This window comes from Mustelus asterias, chromosome 1, assembly GCF_964213995.1.
Source record: "Mustelus asterias chromosome 1, sMusAst1.hap1.1, whole genome shotgun sequence".
Taxonomy (NCBI): domain Eukaryota; kingdom Metazoa; phylum Chordata; class Chondrichthyes; order Carcharhiniformes; family Triakidae; genus Mustelus; species Mustelus asterias.
This window is the reverse complement of record NC_135801.1, coordinates 48966062-48981884: the sequence shown is the minus strand read 5'-3', so window position 1 is coordinate 48981884 and position 15823 is coordinate 48966062. Positions and strand designations below refer to the sequence as shown.

General features: G+C 45.7%; 1 protein-coding gene across 1 annotated transcript in view; it reads left to right on the top strand.

Moving 5' to 3' along the window:
* The window catches only part of LOC144493230 (E3 ubiquitin-protein ligase MARCHF1-like), a 274906-nt gene that overhangs the window by 206229 nt on the left and 52854 nt on the right, over nt 1-15823 (top strand). The window contains exon 4 of the mRNA XM_078212094.1: nt 8299-8479. Coding sequence (XP_078068220.1) covers nt 8299-8479 — 181 coding nt within the window. The remainder of the gene's footprint in view (nt 1-8298; nt 8480-15823) is intronic.

The following is a 15823-nucleotide window of genomic DNA, read 5'->3' as shown; positions in this document are numbered from 1 at the left end:
TACATATGTTACTCTTGTTACTGTTGGGGTTAGGGTTGGGGTGTTCCACCTGTTGGTATTGTTCTGTGGTACACTCCGGTTGGCTCCGCCTTCCTATAGGAGTATAAAGGTCACTGCACTTCCTAGTGACCCTTTAGTCTGGGATTGTATTGTTAATGATGTGGAGATGCCGGCGTTGGACTGGGGTAAACACAGTAAGAAGTTTAACAACACCAGGTTAAAGTCCAACAGGTTTATTTGGTAGCAAAAGCCACACAAGCTTTCGAGGCTCGAAAGCTCGTGTGGCTTTTGCTACCAAATAAACCTGTTGGACTTTAACCTGGTGTTGTTAAACTTCTTACATTGTATTGTTAAGCAGTATGCTCCATTCTTGTTACTAATAAAAGCCTTTATTTCCCGTGTACGATCCAGCCTCCCGAGTGAATTAATCGCGCATCAATGCATTACATTCTGTAAATGATGATTGTGAATCAAAGCAAAAACTAATAAGCATCCAGCGTTTCCAGTATTCTCAAAGCTGGGGTACCACAACCATCTGGAGACTCTGGCACATGTGGAGGTTTGTCCAGGCAGCCAAAGCTGATCTTCAATATGCCAATGGTTTGTTTGATGGCATATTTGATGATTATATGGCATTGACTGGGTCAGTCCTGGGCATCTATCCTCCGATTTCTCAGAGGTGTCATCATTCACCTTTTAAGTGAATATCTCTTGTCTTTGAGCATCCAGCTAGTAAGTTTGCTCTGATGTGCAGAGAGATCAGCATGGATGGATTGCTGTCGGACAAAAGCATTGTGTCAGCTGCCCAGGCTTCTTGATCACATCCATATGAGAATCTATTTGTGGTTGCCCACCAGTTGCACATTGATGGAGTGGCACCTCATGCTGGACACTTATGAGTGATCTGGGCTATCTTAATTGTTATGTATGTGCAATTAGTGATGCCAACCAGAACCAGAACCCTGAGTGGCCACTATTCTCACTGGTATCATAGCAGGATAATTGGTAAAGAAGCCACATTTGTCTGCCACCCACTGCAAGGATACAGAGGAGCTGCTCTCCTCCTCGACTAATGATAAAGGAGGAATATGAGGAAGAGGGCAGAGATATCATGGCACCTCTCCTTGGCCCTGGAATCTTGGAAAGACATGCCAGGGTTGTCAGAGCTATTTTGCCCAGGAATGAGGCACTTACCCGTAATTTATACCACCTGTAAATCTGATCCAATTATGTACTTCCTTTGCCAGCCTCCATCTGAGCTACCGTACTGCCCACATCCTCTGCCCCTTAGAAAAGCAAGGGACTTTTACCACCCATGATGAAAAGAGCTGACTGTCCGCAAGGATACATGCTTCACACACTGGCACATAAATCACTGAAGTTGTTATCTCTCTGCTCCTTGGCCACATTGTCAAGGCTATGATTGTACAAGCAGCACGTCACTTCTCACATTCGTCAGTGACATCGGCCAATCTGCTGGACACATCATTTATGGGAAGGCCAGCTGATGCTGCATGTTAAGCCATGTCACATTGCCCTGGGAATACAAATCACAACACACACTACTATCCAATAAAGACTGACCTCAAACACACTATCACATTGTAGCCCACACAAGTGAGCTATCTCTCAGTCCCTTTCATTCAGCAACGGTTGACTGTGCAAAATGCCTCCTGACTGAGGACGTCCCAAAAAGTGAACATGATATACACAATGGTCAAGTTAACAAAATATCACGTGATCTGACACTTTCTATCCACTCCTCGCCACAGAATTACATGTGGGATACGTCCCCACCACACACACTTATGATTTGCATTGTAATTGCCTATGTTGTGGCTGCTGACATGTGAGCAGACATGGCGCTATCGGGAGCCTCGCTCTTCAGATGAAGTTCTACCCATAGTGTCCGGAACAGTTTCAGTGATACCCCAAAAATATGATGGGCTTTCTGTTCCCCAGCAAAGACATAAAGGATATAATTTTAACTGTACGTTTTGGAATGATGGCCAGAACCATGATCCCAATAAATAATCGCACACGTTTGGCAAGCTTGCTAACATACATTAAAAAGAAAATAAATTCAGCATGTCGACGGCATTGTTGAACCTAGGGCAGAATTCTGTGCTGCTCGGGTGGGCGCGTGTCTGACCCGGAAGCATGTGAAATCTTGCAAGAAGACATTGAGTGCACATCCCAATGTCATCTGGCACCCGAGCACGAGCATGAATCGGATGCGTGCCCAATGACATTGATGAAGCACATCGAGAGGATTAAAATGCCAATTTACCCGGATTTTACATTACACTTGTGATTTTTAGGCTGGCACACAGGCAACGTGGGCAGGCGGCCAAACAATTTTTGCCATTTTGTCATCCAAGGGTGGGATAAACAGGGCAGGAGCAAAGACAGGCTGAGTTGGTAGGATGATGTGGAGATGCCGGCATTGGACTGGGGTGGGCACAGTAAGAAGTCTCACAACACCAGGTTAGAGTCCAACAGGATTATTTGGAATCACAAGCTTTCAGAGAACTGCTTCACTCACCTGGTGAAGGAGCAGCACTCTGAAAGCTCATGATTCCAAATAAACCTGTTGGACTTTAACCTGGTGTTGTGAGACTTCTTACTGAGTTGGGGTAGGAGTTATTGAGAGTTTGATGATAGCTTCGAATGGAGTATTATTGAATAGATTATAGAATTTGATGACAGCTTAGAAGAGTATTATAGAGTTTTCACTGCTTTCTTTTGAGGTAATGCTTCATCTTGTCTGGAGTTTTCAGGACATTTTAGTCTCTGCGATTTCCAACCTTTGGTACCATCAGTACATGGGCCAGCTCCATTTGCATCTCTACAGATGGGCCTTGTCTATTCAGCAGGGAGCAAATCCTCTGAGCAGGAAGAGAGAGGAAGCTAGGTGGTTGCAGGCATCACCTCAGAGCCCAGGCACAGGGTGGGTTCTCAGGGCCAGCAGGGAGGGCAGGAAGGATGGCCCCACAGAAACATCACTATACAGCTATCAGTGTATACAGGCAGTAATTCAGCTACCTCAACATGACCGAGGTCCAGTGCTGCAGGAGGCTCCGGCTTTCAAGGGAAGATGCCACATCCATTTGCTGGACGATTAGGCTAGAGGTAGCCTCCAATTCTGTGGGTGGACAGCCAATGCTCGTGGTTCTGAAGGTCACTGTCACCCTTAATCTTTATGCCTCCAGATCCTTCCAGGGTTCTGTGGGTGATCTTGATGGAGTGTCCCATACAGCTGCACACAGCTGTGTCAAGCTGTTGACTGACGTTTTGTTCAGGCAGATGAGAACATTCCTTCATTTCAGGACAGATCAAGTCAGCCAGGCTGAGCGGGCACAGGCTTCACTGCACTTACAGGGTTCCCCTGCATCCAGGGAGACATTGACTGCACCCACATAGCCAATGGGCACCATTGTCAACAGGAAGGGGTTTCATTCCATGAATAAAAGCAAAATACTGCAGATGCTGGAATTTGAAACAAAAACAGAAAATGCTGGAAAATCTCAGCAAGTCTGACAGCATTTGTGGGGAGAGAATAGAGCCAACTTTCGAGTCTGGATGACCCTTCATCAGAGCTCTGTCTCCACCATCTGCTCAAGAAAGTGTGATGTGCACTCATCACCGCATACTACCAATCGAGCCAAAAGGCTATTGCCCGTTCCTGTCCTGATCCTTGGTGCAGAGAGAGGGTGAGCTGCAGTTATATCTGCCATCTGCACCTGCTCTGGTGCTAAGGGGGGATTGTTGGCTTCCTGGCTGGCTCTGGAGAATGGCAACAATCTTTCTCTACACCCTAGACTCATAGAATAGAATCCCTACAATTTCCATTCGGCCTATTGAGTCTGCACCAACCACAATCCCACCAGGCCCTATTCCCGTAACCCCACATATTTACCTTGCTAATCCCCCTGACAATAAGGGTCAATTTAGCATAGCCACTCAACCTCATCTGCTCATCTTAGGACTGTGGGAGGAAACTAGGACACCCAGAGGAAACCCATGCAGACACGGGGAGAATGTGCAAACTCCACAGTGAAGTGAAGCCAGAATTGAACCCAGGTCCCTGATGCTGTGAGGCAGCAATGCTAACCACTGTGCCACCGTGCCACCTTAGCTATGACACTAACACTACATTCGGCACTCACTCCTTTCCTTCCGTATGTATGGTATGTTTTGTCTGTATAGTGTGCAAGAAACAATACTTTTCACTGTATGCTAATACATGTGACAATAAATCAAATCAAAAAATGGGTCAGTCCTATTTGTCCTAGCACACAGAGACAATGTCCATGCGGCTGGATGTGAGTGATATCAATGGGATCATAGTGGCTTAAACACTGGTGAATCACTAAGGTTTCTTAGAAGTCTTTATGAGGGATGAGATGAACTTATGTTCTTCTTGCTCTCTGTCTGTTTTGTCTCCCACTGGATCCTTACTTTCCTTAGAGACAGCAGCTTCTCTGCAACCTGAGGACATTCCTCTGTCTGTGCAGAGTCTGCAGATTCTCCCCGTGTCTGTGTGGATTTCCTCCGGTGCTCCAGTTTCCTCCCACAGGCCGAAAGACATGCTGGTTAGGTGCATTGGCCATGCTAAATTCTCCCTCAGTGTACCTGAACAGGTGCCGGAGTGTGACAACAAGGGGATTTTTAAAGTAACTTCATTGCAGTGTTAATGTAAGCCTACTTGTTACCAATTTAAAAAAATGAAAAATGTGCCGGACCAGGTCTTACCTGCTGATCCTAGCTGTCACCTCTACCCAAGCCTTCTTGGTGAGGTGGGGTGACCTCCTCTTTCCATCCTGCAGCATTATCATGTCCCGCCTGGCACTCAGCGCTTCCACAAGGGTGCGCAGACGGTCATTTGAAAATCTGCGGGTTGCAGCCCGCCTGAGGGTCTGCCAGGGGCTGCTGCTGCTGGTGCAGGCCTCCCTCTGCCTCTTCTGATATCTTCGGCGGTCTCTGGCAGCTGCTTTTAAGCTTCCCGCTGGGCTACCATTGGACCACTCCTGTCCCTCCGCCAGCCCACTTACCCTATCTGGAGACATTTCACACTGGCCAGCACTTGCCAGCAGTGATACCACACTCTTTCATTGATCTCAGGTGGAGCTGGAAAAGGTGGCCATTCTGGTCAAAGAACAAAGAAAAGAACAAAGAAAATTACAGCACAGGAACAGGCCCTTCGGCCCTCCAAGCCTGCACCGACCATGTTGCCCGACTTAATTAAAACCCCCTACCCTTCCGGAGACCATATCCCTCTATTCCCATCCTATTCATGTATTTGTCAAGACGCCTCTTAAAGGTCACTACCATATCCGCTTCCACTACCTCCCCCGCCAACGAGTTCCAGGCACCCACCACTCTCTGTGTAAAAAATCTGCCTCGTATATCTCCTTTAAACCTTGCCCCTCGCACCTTAAACTATGCCCCCTAGTAATTGACTCTTCCACCCTGGGAAAAAGCTTCTGACTATCCACTCTGTCCATGCCTTTCATAATCTTGTAGACTTCTATCAGGTCGCCCCTCAATCTCCGTTGTTCCAGTGAAAACAAACCAAGTTTCTCCAACCTCTCCTCATAGCTAATGCCCTCCATATCAGGCAACATCCTGGTAAATCTTTTCTATACCCTCTCCAAAGCCTCCACATCTTTCTGGTAGTGTGGCGACCAGAATTGAACACTATATTCCAAGTGCGGCCTAATTAAGGTTCTATAAAGCTGCAACATGACTTGCCAATTTTTAAACTCAATGCCCCGGCCAATGAAGGCAAGCATGCCGTATGCTGCCTTGACTACCTTCTCCACCTGCATTGCCACTTTCAATGACCTGTGTACCTGTGCACCCTTTGCCTATCAATACTCTTAAGGGTTCTGCCATTTACTGTATATTTCCTGTCTGTATTAGATCTTCCAAAATGCATTACCTCACATTTGCCCGGATTAAATTCCATCTGCCATCTCTCCGCCCAAGTCTCCAACCGATCTATATCCTGCTGTATCCTCTGATGGTCCTCATCACTATCTGCAAATCCACCAACCTTTGAGTCGTCCGAAAACTTACTAATCAATCCAGTTACATTTTCCTCCAAATCATTTATATATATTACAAATAGCAAAGGTCCCAGCACTGATCCCTGAGGAACGCCACTTGTCACAGCCCTCCATTCAGAAATGCACCCTTCCACTGCTACCCTCTGTCTTCTAAGACCGAGCCAATTTTGTACCCACCTTGCCAGCTCACCTCTGATCCCATGCGACTTCACCTTCTGCACCAGTCTGCCATGAGGGACCTTGTCAAAGGCCTTACTGAAGTCCATGTAGACAACATCCACTGCCCTACCCTCATCAATCATCTTCGTCACTTCCTCGAAAAACTCAATCAAGTTTGTAAGACACGACCTCCCCTTCACAAAACTATGTTGCCTCTCACTAATGCGTCCGCTTACTTCCAAGGGAAATGAAAGGGAATGACAGCAGCACTTACTTCCAAGTGGGAATAAATCCACCGTGCACTTACATCGTTTGTAAAATCTTTTGCCCTATATTTTAAATGGTGCTGCCATTCACAATTTCCTTTACCTGTGGAGCAAGCAAATGCAATAGAAACCAACATCATCAATGCTACTGAAACATTATTGTATTTCAGTAATTACTGAAATTTTAGAAATGACTACTTTCAAAGTTCTGCTCATTTTAAAGGGTGATCATGATCCTGTATTGATATACAAGTTGTTAAATTACATGCACTATTAGCTTATGATCTTTGAAGAAGAGACATTGGTATGAAACAGCATTTAGGCAGTTTGTAAAACAATACCTTTGGGTTAATGCTATTCTTGCCCAGCTGACAGATGCCACAATGGCTTGCAGTCAAAATCGCTGAGGAGACTTGGCTTCCAAAGTACTATTTGTCTTACCTTGTTTTCTGACATTAGCCTACTCTATTCAGCAGGTATCATTGAGGTGAGGTTATCCAAGTCCTTACCAAAACCTATTGTCCCCTGTTTGGCGTCCTTGTGGTGGGGGAATGGTGCAATAATCTCTTCTCTATTCAAAGCTTTAGAACCATCTTGCGCTAATCTAGAGTTAGTCTTCATCTTCCTCAGTGCTTCCAGCAATATAGGAGCCCCTACTCAGCCAGGGAAGCAGGAACAACCCAGTATAAGGGGTGTCCAGGACCGTTGGACTTGTAAAAGATGGGCAAAAATCTGCTCTAGTGGGTCTGGCTGGGAAACCCTAATGTGGGTGACTGCATTCCTTCAAAGTTATTTTACAGTATTTGTGTAAATGCTGCTGTCATTCCCTTTCATTTCAGATTTCCATTCTGCTTCAGCATCTTCAGTTATCTTTCTCATCCACTTTGATGCTATACCTCAATATTATGATCAGAGATCTCCAGCACAGAGGCACTTTAGGGTCAATTTTCCTGTGCACCATCTGGGCTTGGAACCAGTTGGAATAGATTGTGGAGTTGGCCCAGTTTTCATTCTGTTGATTTTGATGGATTACTGCCCAGGCAATGAAGATAGAAATTCACCACTTGGCTTTAATTCTACGGAGCAAGCCAGTATTGCGTATGTACTGTGCCAAACATTGTAAAATTACAGATATTCATTTTATTTGTGAGTTTTATCACAGGTATTTGCTCATAGGAACAGGCCAATATTTTACATAGTCTCTGGCGAGCCTTTCTGTTGCACAAGAAAATGTGTGAACGATGTACTTTAATGCTACTTTCTCCTCTCCACACCTCAGTCCCCCTAAGGTTACTGCCATTAGGTAGTGACAGTGAATTGTCCCGTATTGAGAAAATTGATAATAGATGGATTGAAAGAGAATCTGAAAGACTCATACTTAGGGCCTGTTGGTTATAAGTCATGATGTGGAGATGCCGGCGTTGGACTGGGGTAAACACAGTAAGAAGTTTGACAACACCAGGTTAAAGTCCAACAGGTTTATTTGGTAGCAAAAGCCACACAAGCTTTCGAGGCTCTGAGCCCCTTCTTCACCTGAAGAAGGGGCTCAGAGCCTCGAAAGCTTGTGTGGCTTTTGCTACCAAATAAACCTGTTGGACTTTAACCTGGTGTTGTCAAACTTCTTACTGTGGTTATAAGTCAACCATTGAGCCAAAAAAACCTATAAAATTCATAATGGTTGTAAATGATTCACTGTTCTCAATGAAGTGGATATATAGGCTAGTTTTTGGAATGGTAACCAGCATCTGACCACAAGCTTTTTGATTTTTTAGTGATGTCTCATTAAATCTTTCTCCACTCAGGATCTGCCACTGCGAAGGAGATGATGATAGTCCACTCATCACGCCTTGCCGTTGCACAGGGACATTACGCTTTGTACACCAGGCCTGTCTACATCAGTGGATCAAGAGCTCTGACACACGCTGCTGTGAACTCTGTAAATATGACTTCATAATGGAAACAAAACTCAAACCACTACGTAAGGTACACTCTCCAGAAATTAAACACCAATGATTTCCTTTGTAAAACTGAAGAGTTTGACAACATTTTTTTATCTAAAATGGAAATCCATTCTGATTTTATTACAGTTCATATACAATCACAGGCAACCCAACTTAAAATACTTTCTGAGTCTTTATAAAGGATATTTCCTATCTGTGTTTTACAAATAGCTTTCCTTAAATCATTTTACAATGTTTGTCGTTTTAAGCACCTACAAGGAACTGGTTGAATTTACTTCTGTTCAATTTGAATGAACATAATATTGCAGTATTGTAGAGCATTTGTTCAAGTGGGACTGCTTTTCACTGATATTTTCATTGGATTCACCTCAATTCACCATAAACACCCAGGCAGTAACTCACTTGATCAATAGCCACATCATATCATGAAGCCGAGTCTGTCACTCAATCTGTCTGTGCTTTGGCTGATTAGCAATTGTTAGCCCAAGGCAAGTGAAGTAATCTGATACAATATAACAATCCAACATCCTGTGCATCTTGTATTTCTTATTATTGAGGTTCAGAGGAATGGCCATGAAGTGTACACATTTTGAATTAAATTCAGAGTTTAACTTTTTAAACCAATTAATGGTGATTAGGCTGAGTCGCTGGCAAAATTTGTCTACGAGCTCTTAAATCCACAATAAATTCTTTTTGGACATGGTAAATTAATATTTGCTATTTAATTAAACATAAGGAACCTCAGCACATTAGTTCAGTTTTGTAGCCTAAATACTACAGACATAACAAATGATTTCCTGTTCAGTTAGGTAAGTACAGCATCCACTGTGTCAAAGTTGGCCTTTCACCCATAGCTCTAACCATTTAAATTGCTGCAATTAACAAAAGTCGAACACAAACAACTTAGTGTAAGAGAATCATATCTTGACAGTACATTCTTTCAGGTGCTGAAACATAACCCTCTCTGGTGCATTTGTGACATATTGCCACCATAGCTGCATATCAATTATTTATCTAAGGGTGCAGGATAAGTTGCACTTAGTGATAATATGAGGATCAGATTTCCAGAATTTAGTTACCTTTCAAGTTTATTTATTAGAATCCCCACGGTGGAGAAGGAGGCCATTCGGCCCATCCAATCCTGCACCAACTTTCTAACAGAACGTCTTACTCCTTCCCTATCCCCGTAACCCCAAAGATTTACCCCACTAATCCCCCTAACCTATACATCTTTTGACACTAAGGGGCAATTTAACATGCCCAATCCACCTAAGCTGTACATCTTTGGACTGTGAGGGGAAACCGAAGCACCCAGAGGAAACACAAACAGATACCAGGAGAATGTGCAAAATCCACACAGACAATGATCCAAGGCTGGATATAACTCAGGTCCTGGCGCTGTGAGGCAGCAGTGCTATTTTTCCCACTCTCAATACTTGACTCTGGACTAAACTCCAGAGTAAAAAAATTACGTTGAAGAATAACCATATTGGCAAAATGGATAATCACTCATTTAGAATGCAGACTAACGATGCTTATTAGACAATAAAGATTAGTCGAGGCATGGCATAATACACAAAGAACAAAGAACAAAGAACAGTACAGCACAGGAAACAGGCCCTTCGGCCCTCCAAGCCTGTGCCGCTCCTTGGTCCAACTAGACCAATCGTTTGTATCCCTCCATTCCCAGGCTGCTCATGTGACTATCCAGGTAAGTCTTAAACGATGTCAGCGTGCCTGCCTCCACCACCCTACTTGGCAGCGCATTCCAGGCCCCCACCACCCTCTGTGTAAAAAACGTCCCTCTGATGTCTGAGTTATACTTCGCCCCTCTCAGCTTGAGCCCGTGACCCCTCGTGATCGTCACCTCCGACCTGGGAAAAAGCTTCCCACTGTTCACCCTATCTATACCCTTCATAATCTTGTATACCTCTATTAGATCTCCCCTCATTCTCCGTCTTTCCAAGGAGAACAACCCCAGTCTACCCAATCTCTCCTCATAGCTAAGACCCTCCATACCAGGCAACATCCTGGTAAACCTTCTCTGCACTCTCTCCAATGCCTCCACGTCCTTCTGGTAGTGCGGCGACCAGAACTGGACGCAGTACTCCAAATGCGGCCTAACCAGCGTTCTATACAGCTGCATCATCAGACTCCAGCTTTTATACTCTATACCCCGTCCTATAAAGGCAAGCATACCATATGCCTTCTTCACCACCTTCTCCACCTGTGTTGCCACCTTCAAGGATTTGTGGACTTGCACACCTAGGTCCCTCTGTGTTTCTATACTCCTGATGACTCTGCCATTTATTGCATAACTCCTCCCTACATTATTTCTTCCAAAATGCATCACTTCGCATTTATCCGGATTAAATTCCATCTGCCACCTCTCCGCCCAATTTTCCAGCCTATCTATATCCTGCTGTATTGCCCGACAATGCTCTTCGCTATCCGCAATTCCAGCCATCTTTGTGTCATCCGCAAACTTGCTGATTACACCAGTTACACCTTCTTCCAAATCATTTATATATATCACAAATAGCAGAGGTCCCAGTACAGAGCCCTGCGGAACACCACTGGTCACAGACCTCCAGCCGGAAAAAGACCCTTCGACCACTACCCTCTGTCTCCTATGGCCAAGCCAGTTCTCCACCCATCGAGCCACTTCTCCTTGTATCCCATGACCCTTAACCTTCTTAACCAACCTGCCATGTGGGACTTTGTCAAATGCCTTACTGAAATCCATATAGACGACATCCACGGCCCTTCCTTCATCAACCGTTTTTGTCACTTCCTCAAAAAACTCCACCAAATTTGTAAGGCACGACCTCCCTCTTACAAAACCATGCTGTCTGTCACTAATGAGATTGTTCCGTTCTAAATGCACATACATCCTGTCTCTAAGAATCCTCTCCAACAACTTCCCTACCACGGACGTCAAGCTCACCGGCCTATAATTTCCTGGGTTATCCCTGCTACCCTTCTTAAACAACGGGACCACATTCGCTATCCTCCAATCCTCAGGGACCTCACCCGTGTCCAAAGAAGCGACAAAGATTTCCGTCAGAGGCCCAGCAATTTCCTCTCTCGTCTCCCTGAGCAGTCGAGGATAGATGTCATCAGGCCCTGGGGCTTTGTCAGTTTTAATGTTCCCTAAAAAACCTAACACTTCCTCTTTCGTAATGGAGATTTTCTCTAACGGGTCAACACCTCCCTCCGAGACACTCCCGGTTAACACGCCCCTCTCCTTCGTGAATACCGATGCAAAGTATTCATTTAGGATCTCCCCTATTCCCTTGGGTTCTAAGCATAATTCCCCTCCTTTGTCCCTGAGAGGTCCGATTTTCTCCCTGACAACTCTTTTGTTCCTAATGTATGAATAGAATGCCTTAGGATTCTCCTTAATCCTGCCTGCCAAGAACATCTCGTGCCCTCTTTTTGCCCTTCTAACTCCCCGTTTGAGATCTTTCCTACTCTCTCTGTATTCCTCCAGAGCTCCATCTGTTTTCAGTTGCCTGGACTTAACGTACGCCTCCCTTTTCATTTTAATCAGATCCTCAATTTCCCTGGTTATCCACGGCTCTCGAATCCTATCTTTCCTTTATACAGGCACATGCCTATCCTGCAGCCTTATCAATAGTTTCTTAAAAGACTCCCACATGCCAGACGCGGACTTACCCTCGAACATCCTCTCCCAATCAACATCCACCAATTCCTGCCTAATCCGGCTATAGTCAGCCTTCCCCCAATTTAGCACCCTGCCCGTAGGACAGCACTCATCCTTGTCCATTACTATCCTAAAGTTAACAGAGTTGTGGTCACTATTTGCCACATGTTCCCCTACCGAAACTTTGACGACCTGACCGGGCTCATTTCCCAGAACTAGGTCCAGTATAGCCCCCTCTCTAGTCGGGCTATCTACATACTGTTCCAAAGAACCTTCCAGTACGCATTTTACAAATTCCTCCCCGTCCGGTCCCCCAGCTCTAAGCACTTTCCAGTCTGTGCCAGGGAAATTAAAGTCCCCCACTACAACAACCCTATGTTTTCTGCACCTATCCAGAATCTCCTGACATATCCTTTCCTCCACTTCCCGTGGGCTGTTGGGTGGTCTGTAGTACACCCCCAGCATAGTGACTGCACCCTTCCTGTTTCTGAGTTCCACCCACAGCGACTCAGTACATGACCCCTCTAAGTTGTCTACCCTCTGCACCGCGGTAATATGCTCCTTAACTAATATCGCTACTCCCCCACCTTTTTTAGCCCCTCCTCTGTCTCGCCTAAAACACTGATACCCCGGAATATTCAGCTGCCAGTCCTGTCCTTCTTTTAACCAAGTTTCCGTCACCGCAACCACATCCAAATTCCGCACAAGCATTAAGGCCCTAAGTTCGTCTGTTTTACCCGTTACACTCCTCGCATTGAAGCAGATGCACTCCAGACCTCCAGGCCCAGTCAGGTCCTCCTCCTCCAGAGTGCTCCTCTTCTTAGCTAGCCTTGCCCTGGCCCCCAGCTCGACCCCAGCCTCAGTATTTACTGACCTCCTGTTTTGTTCCCCACCCCCCTGCCACACTAGTTTAAATCCTGCCGAAACACTCGAGCAAAACTCCCAGCCAGGATATTTGCTCCCTTCCAGTTAAGGTGTAACCCATCCTTTCTGTACAGTTGCCATCCTGACTTGAAGATTTCCCAGTTATCTATGAATTTAAAACCCTCCCTCTTGCACCAGTCCTTTAGCCACGCGTTCAACTGTAGAATCTCCCTGTTCCGAGCCTCACTTGCACTAGGCACCGGGAGCAGTCCAGAGATTGCTACACTGGAGGTCTTACTTTTTAGCCTAGCACCCAACTCCCTGAATTTCTCTCGTATGACCCCCCTGCTCTTCCTACCTACATCATTTCCCCCAATGTGTACAATCACATCCGTTTGACTACCTTCCTTTTTAAATATGCTTCCTACCCTCTCGGAGACATCCAGTACCCCGGCACCAGGGAGGCAGACTACCATCCTGGATTCTCGTTCAGTCCCACAGAAGCACCTGTCCGTGTCTCTAACTATTGCGTCCCCCACAACTATCGCTCTCCTAAACCCCCTCTTTCCCTTCCGGACCCCTGAGCCTGTCTCCGTGGAGGCGATCTGGTCCTCGTGGCTTACCCCTGGAGGGTCATCCCCCTCCACAGAATCCAAAACAATATACCTATTGTGGAGGGGGACAACCACAGGGGATCCCTCCACAGACTGCTCACTCCCTTCCCTTCTCCCATCTGTTGCCCATCCCTTTCTCTTATGGGAGACTGCCACTGGGGTGCTTTCTGGCACATCACCCTTCTGACTATTACCCCTCCTAACCGTGACCCACGTCTCTTCCTTCCGAGACCCTGGTGTCACTACCTGACTATAACTTTTATCTATGACTCTCTCATTTTCCCTAACTAAACTGAGTTCATCGAGCCTCAGCTCCAGCTCCCTTACACGATCCTTCAGGAGATGCAGTTCCACACATCTGGCACAGATATGGACTTCCGGGAGGCAAGTTGTCTCCAGGAACTCCCACATCCCACACCGAATGCAGTATACTGGCCTCCCACTCATACCAGCCATGTCCTTTTTAGTTTTGGGGATAAAACAAAAAGGGGGTGTAACCGAAGAAAAACAAACAAACAACCTTCCTCGCCGAAGCCCTGTGAGCCAAAGCCCTTTTAGCTCTCACTCTGTCCCCTGCTCACTCCGCTGCCCGCTAACGACGCTGCCCGCTCAAAGGTGCGGCCTACTTTTAAACCCTCCAAAATCTTCCCAGGCTGCTGCTGGGCCTATTTCCTGTTTAGAAAAAAAACCTCCAATTTTTTTCACTAATTGAACTGAAAAATAATTAAATAAATTAATTACTCTACTGCAGCCCGAGCAGCACTCCCACAGTGAGACACCAACTGTCACACTCTACTGCAGCCCGAGCAGCACTCCCTCAGTGAGACACCAACTGTCACACTCTACTGCAGCCCAAGGAGCACTCCCTCACTGAGACAGCAACTGTCACACTCTACTGCAGTAGTTCAATACATGTCAGTTTGTCTTTCCCATGAATCCTGGGCCTTCTGGGATTTTCTTTTCTTGGTTCTTTGAACCTCGTCTCTTGACTCATGACATCCTTAAGGATTTTAGCTTTGCCAACTTAACTCTAATATACATACAAATCCTTTTGCACCTTTAATATTCAGCTCTAGTGAATCTTTTTTCAACCCATAGCTTCCCAGTCTACATAACTGCTGAATCTTCCAGTCTATCTTCACTACTGAAGCTACATACTTCACAGCTACTTGGTGAGTGTTTGCGCTCTCTTTCTCACACATTCTCTCTCTGGTAGAAACAGTTTTCTATTAATTACCTCTTAAAGCAATTACATAAGCCCTGGCAGTCTTGCCTGTACTGAATCCACTGATATCTTGCAGCAATCTGTAGCCCTCTCAAGGAATAATTTGATTAGGGATAGTCAGCACGGTTTTGTGAAGGGTAGGTCGTGCCTCACAAACCTTATTGAGTTCTTTGAGGTGACCAAAGAGGTGGATGAGGGTAAAGCGGTTGATGTGGTGTATATGGATTTCAGCAAAGCGTTTGATAAGGTTCCCCATGGTAAGCTATTGCAGAAAATACGGACACATGGGAGTGAGGGTGATTTAGTGGTTTGGATCAGGAATTGGCTAGCTGTAAGAAAACAGAGGGTGGTAGGTGATGGGAAATATTCATCCTGGAGTTCAGTTACTAGTGGATCCGCAAGGATCTGTTTTGGGGCCACTGCTGTTTGTCATTTTTATAAATGACCCGGATGAAGGCGTAGAAGGATGGATTAGTAAATTTGCGGATGACACTAAAGTCGGTGGAGTTGTAGACAGTGCGGAGGGAAGTGGCAGGTTACAGAGGGGCATAGATAAGCTGCAGAGCTGAGCTGAGAGGTGGCAAATGGAGTTTAATGCGGAAAAGTGTGAGGTGATTCACTTTGGAAGGAGTAACAGGAATACAGAGTACTGGGCTAATGGTAAGATACTTGGTAGTGTGGATGAACAGAGGGATCTGGGTGTCCATGTGCATAGATCCCTGAAAGTTGGCACCCAGGTTGATAGGGTTGTTAAGAAGGCGTACGGTGTGTTAGCTTTTATTGGTAGAGGGATTGAGTTTCGGAGCCAGGAGATCATGTTGCAGCTGTACAAAACTCTGGTGCGGTCGCACTTGGAGTATTGCGTACAGTTCTGGTCGCCGCATTATAGGAAGGATGTGGAAGCATTGGAAACGGTGCAGAGGAGATTTACCAGGATGTTGCCTGGTATGGTGGGAAGATCATATGAGGAAAGGCTGAGGGACTTGAGGTTGTTTT